We start from the raw sequence: 14405 nt of genomic DNA on the forward strand, positions 1-14405 counted from the left end.
TTATCTCCACACTTCATCCTCTGAGCCATAGTCATATTGATTCAAGATATAGCCATCAAAGCCAGGGTCCTGCCGACTATTACTGACCCTGTTTCCTACATTACCCTTTTCCCTCCCATGCTTTTTCACCTTTCTCCACCCCCTTAAATATTGAGTTGCCTCCCTTCACAATCCGAATTCCCTCTGCATCCTACATACTGCCTTCAAACTCCACAGCTGAGCTTCTTTCTAATCCCCTCTTGCATTTTACTGGATGAACTCCCAGGACTAACTATGGCTTGCCCCCTTGGCCAAATTGGATAGATAGCTGTTCAGTCTTCTGACTGATCTTTGCATAGCTCCCCAAATGATGACTCCCTGGACAGGTTCCACTGGCCCACTCTCCAAACTGCAGACGATTCCTGACTTGGCTGTCCTAAGCAACCAACTGATTGTACCCAAACCCCTGGACTGATATCAGAGGCTGATTTTGACTTACTGTAACAGAACCTCAGACTGAATGTATCTCCCTTGACTTAACTGAGGACTACTCCTGTTAGACTTTGAGCTATGATTTGGTTGGAGGACAAGCTGCATATGCTGCTGGCACATGTGGAAGAGTGAGATTGGCAATAATATAATGATATACAGAAACATGTTCACCCTCTTAACTGATCACTATTGCCAACTATGAGAAGCTGCATGGCTTTGTATCAGCACGCCAACACAGAAAGACTATTTACCTTTAAGCTCTGGCTGAGGGGGAGAAACATAAAGAGGCAAGGTGTGGCAAAGAAGGCATGACGTGGCATGGCAGAGATGTTGTGAGCATCCAGGCAGTGCAAATTGAGTGTGTACTACGAGATCAATGAGGAGCTCTGAGGTATACCATGACATGGGTATCTAACCCTATGTGCAAAGTTCCCTGGCAATGAGAGCTGCTGGTGCGCTCTAAAATGCAGCATGGAAGTGGGTCAAATGATGCAGAGAAGCTGGTATATGTCTGATGCCAACATCAGTTGATTGTCTGCATGTGCCTTTTGCCCACGAAGCATGTTCTGACATTATAGTTAGTGGTGTCCAAGATGGAGATCTGGAGGAGCAATGGGGGATCTGGAGTCATCATTTAAATGCTCTGTGTTTGATGATTGATGTTCGGAATTGTCATCATCTAGATGGCTGGGTAGAAGCCACCTATAGCTACAGTTCCAATCTGTAACAGTAGCTACAAAATGACTGGGAATACACTTCTTTATCTTTAAATCTTTTTTATAATATTGCAAGATTTGCAGAATTTTACTTGCTCTCTGGCCTTTTTCAGTTTAAGATTAGATTAGATTCCCTACAATGTGGAAACAGGCCATTTGGCCCACATTGACCCTCCGAAGAGTAACCCACCCAGACTCATTTCCCTCTGACTAATGCACCTAACACTGTGGGCAATTTAGCAAGGCCAATTCACCTAACTTGCACATCTTTGGAAAGCATATATCCACTGTTCAGATTTCGGTTAACATGAGTAAATAACCAATTGGTTGGGTGCACATGAGAAGTTGCAGCCTCTGATTTTCTCTCCAATGCAGTGGATAAACTTTGCCCCATTTCTGTGCTTTCTTAAAATGGCTGCACATTATGACTGGTAATCACTCTGGAGAGATATAAATCAAAATCTCTGCTCTCTGGCTAGTCTTTAGACTCATGTCACTCACTGCAATGTCAAAGTTCTGGGTATTAATGTGGAAAATGTGTGTGATTTCTGAGTATATCTCAAGTTGTACATTATTCACTGAAAGAACATTCCGTTTATAGAAAGTCAATATTTTTAACTTGAATTGTAACTAAAATGTCAAATTCATTGGTGAGTTAACAACAGTTTATTGCTGTCAAAATGATATCTGCTGGAGGTTTAGACTTAAATTGACCAAAATAAATATCCATTTGTTCTTCACAGCAAGTAATATTAATTTTATATTACTGCCCTTTCGAAGCACAGCTGGCAAATAAGACTGTCAAAGCATTGAATGCTCACACAAACTATTGTGGACTGTTGTAGTATTCTCTTGTGAGGTTCAGAATGAAAAGATTTGAGTCACATGAACAGCCTGAAGTTGAGCTGACAGAGCCAGCTTTTTATAAAGAGTCTCTTTCACCACATACCAAAAAGAAATCTCTGTGACAGTTCATGAACTTCAAAAAAACACTAAAAATTGTGGTGATGGTAAATGAAGAGTCTTATCAACCTTTGAAAAGGAATTCCAAAGCCATTAAGAAAAGGTTTCATGTTAAAACTTCATAGTTCAATATGGTTGTCACTGCAATGAGGGATGACTTCAACACAATTTAGTTTAGATATGCCAGTTTAGCACACCAAAGACTGAGTGCAAACTTTCCCTAAGTAAATAAAAGATAAACAATAGAAAATGTCTTTCACTGAACCCTTCCACCTCACATTATTTCACCATACTGGTGGGATGCACCTTTGGTGAGGAGTCATTTTGTGTTCTCTGATCTTTGGCTGAATGAACTCCACCAAAAAATAGTTTCAGGATCTGCCTCCTTGTCCTACTTCAGTCACAATGGGGATTAAACCCTATGTGTTGACAGCAATCTGATCCCAATTAGCAATTCAGTCAACTGATTTAACTAGCAACCCCACCACCCCCCCCAAAGCTTGAGTTGCCATGACAACATACCGTGTTACATGTTACTCTTTCTTGCTCGAGCCACTTCCCATTGGCATATTTGGAAGGATTTACAAGACGCTAGTTAACCTGTTTGGCTGAATTATGAAAACATTTTCCTTGGTCAACAAGTCAGAAAATGGGACTTGTACATGAAACTTCTAGTTCAGAGTCAGCACACCGCACCATGAGGCCTCATTTTTTAGTACATGAATAATTTCCTCTGACATGAACATGAATATTGGAAGAAAGATGGCACAATTCCATCATCACATGGAAAACTCTATTCTATTTAAAAAGTCTATTTAAATCTCTTTCTATTCTTAGTATTTACAAACTTTGCAGATTGAAGAGGATGCAGTCCATCTCGACCTGTAGATACACGTCTAATGTAAAGATCTTTGAGTGTGCATCGGTGGAAGGGAAATTATTGGAGTAGATTCTTAGGGACAGGATTTCCTCATATTTGGTAAAGAATGGACTAAATACAAAGTCAGCATGGCTTTGTGCGGGGAGTCCTTGCCTCACAAATTTGATTGAGTTTTTGAGGAAGTGACAAAGATGCTTTATGAGGGTAAAGCAGAGGATGTTGTCTGTCTGGATTTTCCTAAAGCATTTGACAAGGTGCCCCATGGTAGGCTGGTGCAGAAGATTAATGTACTGAAGCAAAATGCTACCTGTTACTGGACATTCTTCCTCATTTGCTCACAGGTTCAGTATGCAGATCAACCTGTATTTATACTTTTAAATACTTGCACCCAGGTTGGCCTGGCACTGATCACTAGGAAAGAACAGACCTTATCTCGTCTTTTCCAGAGACTTCAAAGCTTAGTTAATTGCTGCATTCAGTCATTACTCCCATTTGGTAAAAGAGCAGCATTAAGGATGAACAAACAAAACTGTTGGCACCGAGTATCTTTGGAAGCGAAATGAAGAACTTCTGCGAAATTAATTGTATTTTTAAGTAAAACACTGACAGTTAGGGGAAAAACAAAGGCGCAGTGGTTTTTGAGTTTGGAGGAACTTTAGCGCATAGTTGAAATGTTGAAATTTAGCGTATTCCAAATGTCTAAACATTAACTTGTTCTCATTTATATCATAATTGTTGTATAATTTGTAATCCAATTATGTCTTTGGCTGCTTATATCACAGCAATATTATAGGAATGGAGAGCTTTAAAGCACTTCAACATGAATGCAATGAGTATTATCTTTCAAGGAAGAGATCATGACAGTTACCATTGGAGAGCCACAAAATGGTTTAGTGATGGGAGAGGGCCAAATAGCTTGCATTTGTGATTGTTGATCAAATTAGGAGCTTCTTCACCTAAACTCCAAAACCCTGAGGTGGGATTAACAATCCCAATCTTCCAACTTTAAAACTATGAGTTTGATTGTGTTGTTCCTCATGTTCCATTGAAATGATGTGAATATTTTCAATGCCAAGATTGACCCTTTTCCATCAGCTCCAGAAAATTAAATGAGTCAGTGCATGAAAGCAAAATGCTTTGACTTCTGCAACAGCAAAATATTTGGAGTTAGGTTCTTGGTCAAGAGTAACGTTTCATAGAGAGAAATTTGTGAAAAAACCTTTCAGTTATTGTTTCCAATTTAAGTATATTAGATTTGTCTGTTGTTATAACGTCGGACGCTGAGGGTGACCTTATAGAGGTTTATAAAATTGTTAGAGGCAATAAGTATAGAAACAGTGAATAACCAGGGTCTTTTTCCAAAGGTAGGGGAGTCCAAAACTAGACAGTATAGATTTTTGGTGACAAGGGAAAGGATTTAAAGGGACCTGAGGGGACACTTTGGACAGGTAAATGAACAGGAAAAGTTTAGTGGGATATGGACCAAATGCAGGCAAATGGGACTAGTTACGTTTGAAATACCTGGTTGACATGAATGAGTTGGATCAAAGGGTTTGTTTCCATTCTGAAAGAGTCATAGAGTCTTAGAGTCAAAGTCACAGTGATACAAAATTGGCTTGAGTCAGAGAAGACAGCAGATAGTTGTGGAGGGGTGTTTTCCTGACTGGAGGTCTGTGATTAATGATATTCCATAAGGATCAGTGCTGAGACCTTGTTTGTAATATATATATAAATGATTTAGATGGCCTGATTAGTAAGCTTGCAGACAACATGAAAACTGGTGGAATTGTGGATTGAGAGGAAGGTTGTCAAAGGATGCAGCAGGATATAGATCAGTTGGAAAGATGCGTGGAGAAATAGAGCTTAATTCAGACAGGTGTGAGGTGATGTATTTTGGGAGATTAAATGTAAGAGGAAAGTATACAGTAAATGATAGGACCCTTAGGTACATTAATGTACAGAGAAATCTTGGGGTGCAACTCCATAGCTCCCTGAAAATGATAACATTAATAGATAAAGTGTTAAAGACACTGTATGGCATGCTTACCTTCATTAGTCAGGACATTGAGTATAAAAGTCCACAAGTTATGTTGCAGCTGTATAAAACGTTTGTTTTAGAGTGGATATCTGGAGTCTTTTTTTCAGGGTGGAAATATCATTTAGTAGTGGACATAGGTTTAAGATGAGAGGGGGTAAGTTTAAAAGAGATATGCATCACTGTTTTTTTATACAGAAGGCGGAAGAATCCTGGAACATGCTGCCAGTGGAGATGGTACAAGTAGATACAATAGCAATGTTTCAAAGGGATTTACACAGACATATAAACAGGCAGACAATAGAGGGATATGGACCATGTACAACAAATGGGATTAGTTTAAAATGGCATCATAGTCTGAGCAGACATGGTGGGCTGAAGGGCCTATTCCTGTGCTGTACTGTTCAATTTTTTTTTTGTTTTACATGAGTGCGTGACTAAAAACATAGATGGCAATCAGAACTGAAGCATTATGTAGCCTTTGTTGATTGCATTGGTAACAAGGAAGATAGCTGATGAGGCACATCAGCATTCCTCAGTCAGAAATATGGTTAGCATGGAGGAATTCAGCACAGTGATATTCTACATCCTGCTGAGTACAGGAACCTGCACCATAGGATGCCCCAAACTGAAATACAAAGATGTGCTAAAAGCCCATTGCTGAGATTGAAAGTAGTTACCACTACATTGGGAAAAAAGATTTGCTGGATAGATCCAGATGTATAAGTCTCTGTCAACAAGCAACCACAACATTTGAGGAGACCAGAGTTAGAGACCAGCAACAATGCTGCAAAGTAAGTGTCTTCATCCACTTCTCTGACAGTGATGTTATATGGATTATTTGCACTCGATATGTAAATTAAAATTTCGCTAAACAGCACAAATGACACTCATACCAACCAAGATGGTGAACAATTGATATTGTTGCTGAAACCCGTCCACCAAAATGGCAAGAAAATCCATCACATTGCAAAATTAACAAGCTAAGCTGCAGTGTTCATTTCAAATCAACTGGTAAATTCTAGATGGAGCTCTATTCATTGTGTTCCAAGGACTACACAGACTCATCCAATCCCAAAATGTTGAGCAGGAATTTTCCCTCTTCCTCCAGAGGTACCACCTTTCTCTGCCATTCACCATTTTCACTGAGATAAATTAGTCAGTTTGATCATCCACATTGAAAGAATAAATGAAAAGCATTATCGAAGTACATTTCATTCTGCATTTATACGAGTGCCACTTTGGCATACATCCGCAAAATCACTCAGCACTGGTTAGCTGATCCCATCTTTCTGGATTAGAGTGGTGCTGGAAAAGCACAGCAGTTCAGACAGCATCCAAGGAGCAGGAAACTCAATGTTTTAGGCAAAAGCCCTTCATCAAGTATTCCTGATGAAGGGCTTTTGCCCGAAATGTTGATTTTCCCGCTCCTTGGATGCTGTCTGAACTGCTGTGCTTTTCCAGCACCGCTGTAATCCAGAATCTGGTTTCCAGCATCTGCAGTCATTGTTTTTACCTAGCTGATCCCATCTTGACAGGAGACATTGAAACCTAATACCTCCGCCTATCAGTTTCCAAAAAGGAGTCTTACAACAGAGTACCTCTAGCTTGGCTTTCACTTGGTAGGTCATTCCTTGGTATTGCAGGAATTAGATTAGATTACATTACATTACAGTGTGGAAACAGGCCCTTCGGCCCAACAAGTCCACACCGACCCACTGAAGTGCAACCCACCCATACCCCTACATTTACCCCTTACCTAACACTACGGGCAATTTAGCATGGCCAATTCACCGGGCCTGCACATCTTTGTTGCTTCATATTTCGGAGAGAACACTTAAATATTAGGCAAATGATTCTGGAGTGACATTGGAAAATATCAATTGTTATTTTCTGTGGGGATACCATGTATGGACGTTAACTTTGAAGTTGACCGTGGATGTTTGCAGGATACCTGCTTCAGATTGGAGAGTCGGTAGGACGTAAAGCCGAACTGCAGAGACTGCAATCGGGAGACTGGCTGAAATGCTTGCAATGTAACTCATGATTTGGAGATGCTGGTGTTGGACTGGGGTGGACAAAGTTAAAAATCACACAACACCAGGTTATAGTCCAACAGGTTTAATTGGAAGCACACTAGATTTTGGTGCCACGCTCTGAAAGCTAGTGTGCTTCCAATTAAACCTGTTGGACTATAACCTGGTGTTGTGTGATTTTTAACTTTGCAATGTAACTATCAGCCAAAATGACCATAAATGGAATCCTACTCTACTTCCTCCTGAAATTCCACCCTGGTGCGGGTTGAGTGGGGCTATGATGGTGAGAGCTGTTGTGGAGGATGGGGCCAGACTTAAGAGTAAGGAACATGGGGCCCCCGACACCGGCAGCTGGGGGGCAGGATAGAAGCTATGGCTAGCAGGAGGCCCAGAGGCTGGGTCTGGCAAGAGACCTAGCAGCTGGGCCCAGACTGGAGATAGAGAACTGCTGAAGCAGTATCAGGATGAGGGTGCTACAGGCATAAAAGGAGGTTATGATCAACCAAATGAATTTTCTAGAAGACGAGTAGTTTCAACCTGGGACATGTAGAAAACTGAAGTAAAGGAACTCAATGACGGTGGTGAATCTTTGCGAGGTACAGATTTCAAAGTGCTGCTGAGCCTTGCAAGTTGTTTTTGCAAGATAAGAATGCATTTGTTGGGAGAGGGAAGCCTTTTGTGGTGGGGTCATTGCCACTGGCATGGCAACGAGAGTGGGCCATGCGCGCAATGGCAGCAACCTCCAGGTGATCAGAGGCAGCAGCAGCAGCAAGCATGTGACTCCTCCAAAAGCAAGGTCAATGTAACTCCATTAGTCTACCAATTACTGATCTGTCAGCCTTCTTGCAATTATGAGTAAAATGGTAGAAGTAAACATCTAAACTGCCATCAAACAATATTTACTCAATAAAAGTCAACTGAAACATTGAAGCTGGCAAAACAATTTGTTACAGCCTTTATCCTGTTTTGGAAGAATAGGTGAATGCCAGAGGAGAAATGATAATGACTTGTCTTGAGGTCAAAGCAGCATTCAGCTTGTATGTCACTAAGAAACTGTGCCAACATTGAAATCTAAATGCATCAAGAGGAAATATCTCCAGTGGTTGGAGTCATACTTGATGCAAAGGAAGTTCATTATGGTTGTTGAAGACCAATCATCACATAGGACATTGCATCAGGAGTTTTTTTTTAAGTAAAACATCCTTAGCCTAACAATATTCAGATATTTTCTGGATTAGTGGAGCTGGAAGAGCACAGCAGTTCAGGTAGCATCCAAGTAGCTTCAAAATCGACGTTTTGGGCAAAATGTCAATTTTGAAGCTACTTGGATGCTGCCTGAACTGCTGTGCTCTTCCAGCACCACTAATCCAGAATCTGGTTTCCAGCATCTGCAGTCATTGTTTTTACCTCAATATTCAGCTATTTCCCCAATGATATTTCTTCATAATTTTAGCACTCATTATCATGCATTCAAGGGAGCATTCCACGGCAACGTGCAAGAAGCTAGTAATGATATTTGGGCTGACAACCTTACAGTCACCACCATCATGAAGTTCCTCACATCAACCTCTTGGGATCACCATTTACCAAAGTTAGCTAGATGAGCCATATCAATACTATGACAATAAGAAAAGGACAAAACTCCAACAAGTGGCTTAGTTCAACAGGATGGTGAACGAGTCATTGCTCACCTGTAGCTGTAACCACAGTTGGAAAATTCCAAAGCATCCAGGACATTGGAACAGAAGTTGGGCATTCATTTTTTAAGCCTGATTCCATCACTCAAGTAGATCACAGTAGTAAACATTAATAGCATTTATACAGCAAACACTTATTCATTTACTGCAGTCTAATGCTGAGCACATACCTAATCCTGGGAAAGTGTCCAATGTTCCAACAAATTTGGATATTATTTGTATTCAAGAATTTCTCCATGTTCGTGGAGACAAAGGGGAGTTTCAAGTTCGCTTGAATTTTTTGTCGGATTGTAACTTTGACTTTAAGGTTCTTTAGCTTAGTAAAGTTAATTCTGGAGACCTTTGAATTAAGATCAATTCTGCCCTCAGAAACTCTGTTGCTCATCACTACTCCATCCTTAGGATTGCAGCTGCTGACACATTAAACCAAGCTGCAGGGGTCACAGATTTGAAACATTTAACAGCAGATTTAAATCCATTTACATCTAAATGCTTGATATAAACCATCCGCAGCTAGCACCATTTTACTTTTGAATTGAACTTCAAGTGGTAAATTTGGTACTTTCTTATGCCAGTCTAGAAAAAAAAACATTTTTTCTTGAGCATGGAACCTACCTGATTAAGTTAAAAGTTACTTTGAATAATACATGCCAACCCATCTATTAGGGCATAAGATATAATATAGCTAGGTTTCTGATTTCACAAGTTTTACTTGTAACACCAGCAAATAACACCACACGTTTCCTCCTGTTCACAGTGAATAGTAAATTTAGATATTTTACTGAGTGGAAAAGTTAAGCCAATCTCAGACAAAGAAAATACTTTTTACCCTTCATCTTGAAATTCTAAACATTCTGATGCTTTTAGAATTTTATTTTCTATAAATATGAAGCTAATTGTAGTAGTTAAGACTTACTTCATCTGACCCAGATCCAAAAATCAGCAGGTCAAAAGGTATAGCAGCAACCATGTCAATGAGGAACCAGCCTTTGAAGTAGTGAATTGCAATTTTTGCTGGATGACTAACCACTTCTTCATTTTGATTTACATATGTTGTTCTGAAGTTTATTAGAATATCAATAATGAACATAATATCCACTATTAAATCTACAACATTCAATGGGCTGCAGGAATATCCACACTCTCTTCTCTTTTGTTCCTCCCTGTCATTAAGTAAAAAGGCTGCAGAATAGGGAGTGAAGATTGCTGTATAAATTACTAGTAGCAGAATTAGCCAGTCCCACACAGCCTTGAAAGGACTATAGTGTAGGATGGTGAGCTTGTGGATGCGAGGAGTTTGAAGCTTGTATTCTGGTAAAACGTCAGCTCCCAGGGATAGAACCTGTAGGGTGCAGAAATGGAATAATGTCAAAATGATCAATACTTTTAGGTTAACCCAATTTATCTTTATTATTGATAAAGATTTCCATTGTAAGGTTGACAGTTACTGAAGAAATAATTATAATTCAACCAGAAAATATATGATCGCATATTATTTACAATATAAGATTTTAAAAATCTTTTTTCTCGGGTACACAGGATATTCATAGACCATTCAGCCTTTTGAGTCTGTCTTTGCTATTCTCTATTCACACTGAAATCTATTTACTTGAATCCAAATTTCTTGAAAACTTACTGTCTTGAAAGGTACAATTGACCCAGAAGTTAGTTTGTTGGAAAAGAGGGAGAGAAGGCTTAAATAGTTCTGGTAGAATTGAGGGAGAATTGCAACTCCCCTATTGACAGAAAAGGAGTGCAGGAGCAGTTAAAATGAAATGGCTCCATTGCCCAATCTGTTCATGCCAATAAGCTTCCTGCTGGGCTTCAATTGCAAACTCACTTATAAATAAAGGAGAAGATCCTGTTATGTACAGGGGATGTTATTGTCATTTTAAACTGTTCCAGAGCTGCCCACGATGTATCAGGAAAGCAGCCAAGCCCGTTGAGGTACTTTTTAAAAATCCTCACAAAGTCTGGGAAGAATAGGAGTCCTGTTCCAGGTGTTGAAAGATTTCTTAGGGAAATCTGCTATTCCTATCTTGCCCATTCACACCACACGTGAAACAGACATCCCTGCTTTTCCATGACTTACCTTACTGCTGGCAGACTCTTTCTGGCTTTTGGGATACCCAATTTTTGACCATTCCTGACAGCCAGCAGCCAGAAACAGCCTCTGGCTCTCAAGTGAGGTACTTGGCAGTTAACATAGATTTGGCCTCCAAATCCCAATCCTACATTGGACTGGTGGCTGTTTCCAGCAGCTTCCCATTATGAGTTAAACAAGACTTCAAGGTTTCAGTCTGAGAGAGATCAAGAGCTTTGAACAGTGCAATATTTATTTGCTTATTTTTCCAACATAACTTTGGAAGTGGAAAAATTATACTATTTTCCTCTAGATGGCAGTAATGTCACTATGATATTCAAAGTTATTAAACAAAAATCAGATGGTAAAAATATCCTCCAGATTTAATGTAAAGCATCTGAAGTTATACATTTCTGTGAATTAAAAATATACAAGTTCATCTCTCGTAGTATTGCTACTGGACAAAATTAAGAGTCGTCTCTTTTCCTTATTTTTCTCTCAGTTAGTTTGTTTTCCTCTTTTTGCTTTTTACATGCATTCCCTTACACTTGGAATAGTTGTCGTACACATTTCCACCATTAACATTTTTGTACCTTTCAACTTATTTTCAAGCCCAAATCATAGTCCTACTCAAGCTGGGGAGCTGTGTAAAAACATGGTGTCCCACTTGATTCTGAGCTGAGCTTCAAACGTATCCAACTTGTCACCAAGACTTACTATCCCCACCACTGTTCACTAACCCCAGCTGTACTTCACCTGCAATGCCATTAAAACTCTCATCTAATCATTTGTCAACTGCAATGCCAACATTTCCAATAAGTTCAAAGAGGAAAAAACAGCACATGTTGGAAATATTTAAGGAGGGCCACTGTTCTTGATTGCCAGCAGCTGCAGGGTTTTGTTTTAGGTTTTCCATTAACTTCTAAACTGACTTCCCAACCCATGTCCTATATCTGATTCTGTATCACTCTTAGTTCATGCATCACCTTTCTTCTTGCTGAGGTCAACTGGCAGTATTCTCTAGCTCCTTGTTTCAATCAGCAAGAGCCTGATATGTTTTATTGGCCCTGCTGCTTATGAGACTGCGTATGTTAGTGACGTGAGACAGAAATCTAGATAGGGTACATCCAGAGTGGAGAGATGGTAGTCTTAGAAAGCAGTATCTCAGCAACACAATTATGAATCCTGAGTCCTATACCTGATGGCAACCATAAGGAGTGATCAACTAAGTATTGTATCCGTATAGATATTCTGACAGTGACTATAATTTGCTCTATATTCGAGGTAAAAACAATGACTGCAGATGCTGGAAACTAGAGTCTAGATTAGAGTAGTGCTGGAGAAGTACAGACCAAAATTTGCAAGAAGCATCAGCAGCATATTGCAAGGATAAAATATTAGAAGATTTATCTCAAGCAGAAATCCACTGAAGCTTGGTGGCTATACCAGTTGAGTCGCTGCTCCAGATGCAGCAGTTTGAAAATGAAAAAGGCCCTGAGAGAGTTGCATGTGCAAATTGTAGAAGAAGCATTTCCAACAATATTGAAGCAGCAAGAGCATGTACAACTGCAATGAAATGTGGGAAAATGATAACAGAACTAGATCACTCACCTCTCAGTTCAAACAGTCCTGCTATTGTCTTAATTCGGCAATAATGAGGACAAGATTAGGGCAAGATGTGAAAGTTCCACAAAGACTTGACTCCTAAAAATAAGCACTACCACAGTTGGGTGGTTGTGTGGGGGTATTTAGGGAAAAAAATCCCCCCAAGAAATTTAGAGTCTCCTCAGTTTAGGGGACTGACTCTGTACTGAAAAAAAATATAACCAGGAGATTTAGAGTCTCCTCAGTTTAGATTACTGGCTCAAAAGAAAAAAAAAAGACTTGCCTCCTGATGTTTGGACTTTGTGGTGATACGGATAGTGGTGGTGGGATGAATACGAAGTGAGAATGTCAATTGTTTAAAGAAACTAGGTGCTCTGCTTCCTCCCACAGTTCAGTGCAGGTAAGGTGGATTGATCATGCTAAATTGTCCATAATGTCCAGGCTTGGTGGATTAGCCATGGGGAAATGTGGGGTTAGGGAGAAAGGGTAAGGATTGGGTCTGGGAGGGATGCTCTTTGGAGGGTCAGTATGGACTCAATGGGTTGAATGGCTTATTTCCACACTGTAGGGGTTCTCTGATCTAAGTGGTGAAACAGTTGAAATTGAGAGAAACCTAGGGGGCTGTGTGCAGGGTTGTTTATGATCTTACTTAATTAAAATACATGTTAATGAATGATGACATATAAGATGATGTAACATCAGAAGAAGATGGAATAATCTACCTTAGAAAATGGTGTCCCAGAGAAAAATATAATGCAAATAGCGCATAAATAAATGAGTTTTTTTGAACTCTCTGCACTTAGGTAAGGTAGGTACCGAGATGCAGCATTCTAAGAATGGAGACAGGACTGTCGAAGGAAGTAGCCTTTCAGCAGTGTCATGCAGAACTCCCAAATTCTCAATCTTGTGGCAGCATGAAGACTGATCAACTAAGGACTACATTAAAGACAGATCAAACACTGCACTCGTCCACTGCAAATCCATCCAACTCTATACCACTAGTTATACCCTCCTGGTTTTCTGGATCTGACAAATTATCCACCAACATTCCACACCATCTCTCATCAGGATCTAACCTGGGATAACAACTGGCTCTGCTCCTTGTAATCTTTATGATCATTTACAGCTTCCAATGATCAATTTTGTTTTGCAACAGCATTTAACCAAAGCACCATCCTCAACAGTTTTACAAAATAATGGCATGGAAGTTTTTTCTCTTTGATATTTTCATACTATGGGAGCACAACTAGCAAGATTTTTTTTGTTCATCCCTAATTGGGGACTCAGTACGATGATGAACTCATCTTTTTGAACCATAGCAGTTCATTTAATGCAGGTATTCATTAGGTGTTGTTAGGAATAGAGTTTCAGGCTTTTGGCCAATGACACTGAAAGAAAGACAAATTAGAACCAAGTCAGGTTAGTCAATGACTTGGAAGTGAGCTTGTAGGTGGTGATGTTCCTCTGTTTGCTGCCTTTATCCTTCGAGATGGTGAAGAATTTAGGCTTGCTAGGTGCTGCTGAAAGAGGATTGGTGAGATGCTGCATAGCATCTTGTACTTGGTACACAGTGTTGGCACTGTATGTTGGTCATGGAGGGAGTGTGTCCTGAATGATGTGGATGGAATGCTGACTGAAATGGCTTTTGTTCCCTGAGTGGTGTTGAGCTTCTTGAGGGTTGTTGGAGCAGCATTCATCCAGGCAAATGGAGAGTATTCCATCATACTTCTGACTTGTGCCTTTTAGATAGTGGATAGTCTTTGATGGGAGAAGGTGAGTTGCTTGTTACGGAATTACACAGAAAATAGCAGGAGTCAGCCAATTGGCTTTGTGGCCATGCTTTGCCATCTAATACAATCATGGCTGATCATCCAAACATTACTCTGTTCGACTTGGTCCCCACCATAACCCTTGATCTT

The 14405-nt window shown here is 40.0% G+C and overlaps 1 protein-coding gene across 1 annotated transcript in view; it reads right to left on the reverse strand.

The window, feature by feature from the left end:
• LOC140482276 (voltage-gated inwardly rectifying potassium channel KCNH7) overlaps positions 1 to 14405 on the reverse strand; it is a 464373-nt gene that overhangs the window by 85939 nt on the left and 364029 nt on the right. Inside the window, exon 8 of the mRNA XM_072579472.1 lies at positions 9715 to 10140. Within this exon, the coding sequence (XP_072435573.1) occupies positions 9715 to 10140 (426 nt within the window). The remainder of the gene's footprint in view (positions 1 to 9714; positions 10141 to 14405) is intronic.

This window comes from Chiloscyllium punctatum, chromosome 10 (assembly GCF_047496795.1).
Source record: "Chiloscyllium punctatum isolate Juve2018m chromosome 10, sChiPun1.3, whole genome shotgun sequence".
Classification (NCBI taxonomy): domain Eukaryota; kingdom Metazoa; phylum Chordata; class Chondrichthyes; order Orectolobiformes; family Hemiscylliidae; genus Chiloscyllium; species Chiloscyllium punctatum.